Raw genomic sequence first — 7,959 nt, forward strand, 5'->3', positions numbered from 1 at the left:
GGTCAAAGAAGATTTGCCGGAGACACATATGATATCGCTGCCTCGACCAAGACACTAAACCTACCTAATGCAAGGACATGATCCCTCCTGCTAAACCCGGTTGGGGGGGGGGGGGGAGGGGTGGTCCACCGCAACTCCAAGGCCCATAAGGCCACCGGAGGCAGCGTTGGCGAGAAAGACGGAAACCCTAATCTTCTGCTGAGTCGTGTGTGAAGTGAGTGGGAGCTGTTGCCAACAAATCCAATTTTTCAAAACCGAATTCATACTTCTTCTTTCTGTTTTGCTAAAGCACATCTAGATATGTCATAAATATTGCTCATCTAAGTCTATATCATTGATTTTACACGGAGATTTGTGTGGATTTCTTTTTTATGCTTGATTGGATCAGTTAGAGATGTGCGATAACTAAGACACACACCTACATGCGTCGTAAACTTTTCCCTCCTTTTCCCCAATCGAAGGATAAGAATAAAATCTACAAAACTGCCTCGTTCTATTAATTAAACCAGAAATGGTTCTCCAATTATCGGAGGAGAGACATGTTCGACCTGGCTGCAGACACAGGCTGAGAACCAGTGACAGCCTGAGAAGATCCATTTGATGAGACCACCCATGGCGTCACCGTCACCATTGAGACATTTCTGACGCCACTCATGGTTACGTTAACTGAAGATCCCCGATGTGCACATGACATGCTCGTGCCTAGAGACCAGCTCGTGCCAATTTGAGCAGATGGGAACGGCGACCCAGCCGATATTGCCCCCAATCCGAGTGAACAGTTTTGAGAGGCTACAAAACTTCCACAATGGATAATGCCGATATCCGAAAAGACAAAGCCTGGCCACGAATTGCTCTCTCCCAGATATCCTCTCCATCTTTTCTTATCCTCAGGTAACACGCCAAAAATAAATCAGAACAAGATATACGTACCTTCTAAGTTTTCACAGCAGAGTGCATGTGAAAGGCCTTGCTTGCCCCTTGACAAACTTTATTTTTAGAAAAATCCATTGATCAGCTATGGTCAGGAACGTACACAACTCACAGAAAATTCACAGGACACAGACCCAATTTTTGGCCCTAATTCTGTGCACAACATGTATCTAGGTGCTGTAATTTAGCCTTACCAGTACATGCTATTTTTGCTGCATAATATTCAGAATACAGACTGACATACTTAGTGTTTCACCGTAAACTGCATAACAGCACCGGATAATACCTTTCGGCTAGCTAGCTTCCAAGCAGACGAAAATGACGCGCGTGCTTCAGATATCCCGGATCCCAGGTCGTGTCCGTCTACCGCGTGATCTTTTTCAGCTTCGTTGGACCGAGAGCTGGCCATTTTTATTCAGCCCTCTCTCTAGCTCGGCAATGGCCGCGAGGGCGTGTCCTGCTGCTTCTGATCACCGTGTGTGCTGAAGCATCCGACGCGCTTGCGCCGAGCAGCAGGAGCCGCTCATGCTCGCCTTCCCTCCCCTTGCTAACTGAAGCAGTAAGAGATCAAGTTCACAGAGGGGGTTCGTCTGATCTACAAAGCCCAGGTCTGGTGTTCTATGATTGTTCCACCTTAAGTTTCTAGTCGTTCGCCATCTTTACCGTCTCACGCATGCAGACATGCAGAGCTTGCGCCTGTAACTGTACTCAGTACTGCTTCTTTCTCTTCCAGCCTGAATGAAACCGGAGCTGATCTTCTTCTCCTCGTTATCGTTTTGGCTTTTGGCTAGTAGACAATCGATGATCGATCGATGTAGTTCTGCTCTTTGTTTTGATCCATCACTTCTCCAGCCTTCATGTTTTAGCTGCATGCAGGTTTATTACTTTGATAGTAAGATCTTAACGCTGCGTCGATCCCGATCAGGCTAGCAGAAATATGCATGTGCACGATAAGCAAGGGATAAGTAGGCCCCCTTGTTTGCACTTCGCCACCTATGGCTAGTCTCGCTTCCTCATCTCTTGATCCGCCACATCCTAGATAGTACCAAACTTTATAATGAAAGATTACCCACATGATCACCTCATCCTCTTCTGAATGGCTAACATCTTGTTTCTCTACTGTATACCCTGGACCTGATGGTTCTCGCCATTCTTTGACATCTTGATCGATCTCTTTGCAAGCGTCGCGTCATTTAGGCTTTGCAAGCCTATAGTTTGAACTAGGTAGCCATTGTTACTTCCGGTTACGGGGTGGTGCACAGATCATTCATTTCTAAGTTCTAACAACCGTCTTGATTTTCTCCATGCAGCTATACATCGCCCTAGCTTGCAGATCGCAAGCTAGATAGCAATGGAGAACCACCAGCTGCCCTACACCACCCAGCCCCCGGCAACCGGTGCATCCGGAGCCCCGGTGCCGGGCGTGCCTGGGCCGCCGCCGGTGCCACACCACCACCTGCTCCAGCAGCAGCAGGCCCAGCTGCAGGCGTTCTGGGCGTACCAGCGGCAGGAGGCGGAGCGCGCGTCGGCGTCCGACTTCAAGAACCACCAGCTGCCGCTGGCACGGATCAAGAAGATCATGAAGGCCGACGAGGACGTGCGTATGATCTCCGCGGAGGCGCCCGTGCTCTTCGCCAAGGCGTGCGAGCTCTTCATCCTCGAGCTCACCATCCGCTCCTGGCTGCACGCCGAGGAGAACAAGCGCCGCACACTGCAGCGCAACGATGTCGCAGCTGCCATCGCGCGCACCGACGTCTTCGACTTCCTCGTCGACATTGTGCCGCGCGAGGAGGCCAAGGAGGAGCCCGGCAGCGCAGCCCTCGGGTTTGTCGCCGGAGGGGTTGGTGCGGCCGGTGGGGGCCCCGCCGCCGGGCTACCGTACTACTATCCGCCGATGGGGCAGCCGGCTGCACCGATGATGCCGGCCTGGCATGTTCCGGCGTGGGAACCAGCGTGGCAGCAAGGCGGGGCGGACGTGGATCAAGGTGCCGGGAGCTTCGGCGAGGAAGGGCAAGGGTTCACGGGGGGCCATGGTGGCTCGGCTGGCTTCCCTCCGGGGCCTCCAAGCTCCGAGTGATCGCTGCTAGAGCTGCGCGTATTGGATACTCAAAATGTTATTTACCACGCCGCGCAATGTAATTGTGTGAGTATATGGCATGTCTTGCGTTAATTAAGGACTAACAAGCAGTTAATTATGCATCCCTTTTGGAAAAACAACCAGATAATACTACCATGAATTTGAATCCAGGCATGCAGGATATGCATATAGGCAGGGCACACTTTCTTGCACACATATGGCCTTTCCTCTACACGCACAAACCATGTACTCCATTCGTTTCAAAATATAATGTGTATTATATAATTGAAGTTAAACCTTATAAATTTTGATGAAATATACATAAAAGTTTAGCCCTTCTCGAATACTAAATCAATATCATTTGATTCATTATGAAATGTGTTTTAGTACAATACATATTTTGTATTGCTTATATACATATACTACCTCCGTTCCAAAACATGTTGCCGTGGTTTTAGTTCAAATTAACTAATACCGTGACAAATGTTTTGTAGCGGGCGTATATTTTTATATATAAACTTGGTCAAAGTTTGTAAAATTTGACTTTTGCGAAGAAAAAAAATTATGCATTACATTGGGACGAAGTGAGTTTTTTTTCCCCAGTTCGTGCTCTCTTTAGCCAGAAATACAAGAACATAATCATATGTGCAATAATATTTTTTAAACTTTCATCAATAATCCTACATATCTAAATAGTTGATAATCACAAACTCATTTCTATTAACATGCTACTATGCCAACTCACCATTCCGTCACGCATAAAAGAAAACCTGTCTTGACATGCATCATGCATTGTACACATATTCAATTAACATTCTGCAACTATATAATAATCAAATATAATAAATTATATGTACTTTAGTTTTAGTAATCATATTGCCAAATCTCATAGAAATAATTTCATCCAATTCTTGCAATAACGAGGGGTATCATCTCTAGTACATAGGATCAAACATAGAAGACAAAGATTCACAGACTCCACTAGTGTTTCTGAGGTCCCGCTGTGGTTCCGAGCTTCGCCCACAGAGTGTCGTCGGGGAGTGCAAGAGGAAGACATCTTTGATTTCCCTAGGACCAACGTGTAATTTTAATTTTCATGAGGATGTCTTTGCAAAGGTTGATTGACTTTAATATATGACCTTTGACACTTTCACAAATAAAAAACATACTAAAATAACATTACTGTATTTTTCTTGCAATGCCATCTTTATGTATAATATACCTTTTTATTATTTCTAAACATATCACAAGTAAAAATTGTAGTCAAAGTTATGCCTTGCAAATTGTTTAAAGTAAAACTTGACTTATATTTCTCGACGGAGAAAACACAATATTTTTTGTCTTTGGGGTGCTTAGTGGCTTTCATTTTCATGTATTTTTACTCCTGTCCCACCTAGAACCGAACAGAAACAATTATGTTGCGAACAAAATAGGTTTGTCACACTTATGAAAGGACATTTCCGTGTAAGTGATTTAAGTATTAATGACAATGCAATTTGCGTACTAACCGTACTAGTCGAATGCCCGTGCATTGCCACAGATTAAAAAATAAACATAAAATGTTTGAGGTCATTTGACGAATTGGATGATGATCGCCTCTAGCTAGGCGGTGGCGATGCTTGAAGCCATGATCCCGGAACAATTGAGGTCACCTAATGGGTCACAAGACATCGCACATGGAGATATGATATATGATGAATATTTAATGCATGCAATAATAATGAACAAAGATAAAATTATTGAGCAAGCCTAGCAAACAAAGCAAGTTCTGGCTCATAACACGACTTAAGCTCATTGTTAATATTCTAATTTCCAATTAGTGCTACCTTTTAAATATCAATTGGTAAAAAATGGAAGTTTAAAATTCAATTTATCCTAGTAGTTGCATGTTACTGTGCGGATGGCCAACCATAGAGAGATAAAATCAGGAATCATTAACTAAAATTATCAATGGTTAATACATACGGTGTGAAATATCTCAATAGTATCATAAAAACATCCAAACTGGACCATTATCAAACAGCCACCACCCACCGTAGAGAGCAAAGGCAAAAAATATGAACAAGATATAGCTAATACGGGATATTGACCTCATTCAGAGCCATGAAATGCATATGCACGTTCATGTATTCCTAATACATTTCTACTATAGCTAGAGTCATCATTCAAAACACAACAACACAAATTTCTCCAGGGTATCTTCTGAAGCCGAGAGCAGCTGTACTTCTCTTGGATATTTTGTTTAACATTCTGCATGAAAACAATAGAAGTCGAAGTAGAAGATTGAAGGAAAACCTGGCTGAGCCTCCAGGTTGAAGAAAACATCTAAACCTAAACATAAGAAATAAAACAAGGATAGTATAAGAAACAAAAAAGTGATGAAGTGCACACCTACAAGCTCACACACAAGGTAAGACGCAACTACACTATGATTTACTCAGGAAAGGGAACTAGGAAAGCACACCAATCAGGTAAAAGAGGCATCATCCCTTGTTGAAGTCTTTGATGTAATTTAGGACCGACAATAATAATGTAGAGGCCTTCACGTCAAATTTAAGGCTTTCACGAAATATTATGCACTAAAAAGTGTTAAGTAGATCCATCTATTGTATTATTAACACGCAAAATCACTCGACTAAACGGAAACGTCGAGTAACATCCTCAAGGACTGGACCTAAAAGGACTACTACACCAACAAAACATAAGCATCCGATAATTACCTATTCTTCTGATTTATTCGTAGGATTTTCATACTGTACCAGGGTTGGGGGCGGCAGAGAAGTGGATCTCGAGGAGGCGTCATCGGTTTGTATTGAGAACTCTAGATTGCTGCTCGATCATCTTAGTGTGAGGAGCCACACCATCTGTAAACCATTGCAGGATACTACAAAATGGATAAAATTTCATTTAACGTAAGTGCATAACAATAGTACTTACTAAGAAAGGAAAGATACCTACTCATTTAACGTAAGTGCATAACAATAGTACTTACTAAGAAAGGAAAGATACCTACTCATTAAACGTAAGTGCATAACAATAGTACTTACTAAGAAAGGAAAGATACCTACTCATTTTGAAAATAGTATGCGTACTCATTGTCCAAGCGTCGGCCATGAGAAAGAGCCTATGTATGTAATCAAACACTCACTCGAAAACCTCAAGATTCTCGACTTCCTCCATTTCATGATAAGATCAATCTTGTAGGAAGTTTTAAGCCAAAGAAGATGGGAAGCAACAAGTAATATATCTCATGGTCTACCGCTCCATGTTGTATCTTATCTTATTTACACTTCTCTCTCGGCAGCAACAACCGTGATACGTATTTGCTTATCCTCCTCTCCATGTTGTGTCTTCTCCATCAAAATGCTCTCATGGTTCACTCACACCTCTTATAATAAACGACAGTTTACTCAATATGTCACTTTATTATGAATAACAAAGGGGAGTTTCCCCATTCCTCCCGGTAGACCTATCTCCATGGAAGGGACAACGATTAATAAAGGAAAGAAGTATGAAATTCTTCCTTGTGTTGGCCAGGTATGGGCTATATACAAGAACTGTAAGCGTGGTTGGAGCTTTGAAAATTTTAGAAGCTGTGAATATGATCTTGTGGAGGTCCTAGAGAGTTCTGCTGCCTCTCTAACAGTTTCCTACACAAAGGACTTTTTGGTACAATTGAAAGGTATCCCATGAAATCGAAGCAAGAGTTTGCTAATTGGTTTATATGGATTCTTCGCGGCTGAGTCCAAAAAAAGAAATAATATTGCCAGAAATTGATAAGGTAGCATTTCCATTTCTTTTTAAAAAAAAACTGCCTTTTGATGCAAGAATTGCCTTTCCTTAATTATCTAAAACCTGACACAAAGAAAACCAGTTTGTAATCCAAGAAATGCCAAAATAAACTCAAAACCATGAGCACAGTAGTATAGGTTAGAGGATGGAATTAAGCAGAATAAAACTACATTGTATAAAACCAAATACAGTTTTCAAGCCCATTTGAAAGACAAACCTAAACAAGAATATCCTTACAGTTGGTTCCCCTATACGAGAGATCGCATCACGCACTCAACTTTATTTCCTTACCACATTTGTTGCATTATATTTGTCTTAAATCAAACTTAAGTTTGATTTAATCGCCTCTCTTGTGGACCAAGAAAATAAAAAACTACAACCAAAACAAAGCACGTTCAACACGTAACTGTCAAAAATAGAGACACTTGAAAACTGCAGTAACATAACATAGCGATTCATAAGAGATGTGCACCTTGGCGAGGCGGTGCCATAGATTCAGCGCACGGGTTCTTCTGTCTAGCACATTGTTCCTTGAAGTCTTGTAGGGCTTTATGCAGGGACAGTGTAAAATTGCTAAATCTAAGACCCTAATTAGATGCAATATACCAAGCACATTGTTTATACTTAACCAATCTAAATTTATAAATAATCATACTCCAATGAAAAAACATGTCGTGTGAAAGGTGATACCGTTTGATATTACCACATGTTGATTTGGCTCAAATGACGGGATGGTACTGGCCTTTGGCCCCACATGCTCTTTACCACATGTCATTTGGGTGGATTATTCATATATGAGCATATGAGCTGATTGTTACACAACAACTGTTGAGATTACATTACAAGCTGAGTTACAAATTTTCAGTAAGACCTATATCCACACAGCTGCTTCAGAAAAATACATACCTTCTCCCGTATATTAGATAGGTGTTTTGTATACTGTGACATCTCATAATCCAATGTTCCACGGTAATGATCAACTGCTTTTGAGACTTTAGACTGTGATTCATAAAATAAAGAAGTGCTACAATTTCAGGCAATAAAGATTTCACATAGGCTGCAACCTCAATTTTTGAGATCCTGATAATCCTAGGATAGTTTTTTAGGAGTCTATGAAGGTTGGTGCGGATAATCCCAATTACACAATGGGTAATGACAGT

General features: G+C 41.9%; 1 protein-coding gene across 1 annotated transcript; it reads left to right on the forward strand.

The window, feature by feature from the left end:
- The first annotated feature begins 1,284 nt into the window (after window positions 1–1,284).
- LOC123449145 (nuclear transcription factor Y subunit C-2-like) lies at window positions 1,285–3,177 on the forward strand. Its single transcript, XM_045126246.1, has 2 exons — window positions 1,285–1,538; window positions 2,241–3,177. The coding sequence occupies exon 2, from the start codon at window positions 2,282–2,284 to the stop codon at window positions 3,005–3,007; it is 726 nt and encodes a 241-aa protein (XP_044982181.1). The 5' UTR covers window positions 1,285–1,538; window positions 2,241–2,281; the 3' UTR covers window positions 3,008–3,177.
- Window positions 3,178–7,959: the final 4,782 nt, after the last annotated feature.

This window comes from Hordeum vulgare, chromosome 4H (genome assembly GCF_904849725.1).
Source record: "Hordeum vulgare subsp. vulgare chromosome 4H, MorexV3_pseudomolecules_assembly, whole genome shotgun sequence".
Lineage (NCBI taxonomy): Eukaryota > Viridiplantae > Streptophyta > Magnoliopsida > Poales > Poaceae > Hordeum > Hordeum vulgare.

What these genes read in the sequence shown, in the direction of transcription:
- LOC123449145 (XM_045126246.1), top strand. Translation starts at nt 2,282, where the DNA reads ATGGAGAACCACCAGCTGCCCTACACCACCCAGCCCCCGGCAACCGGT.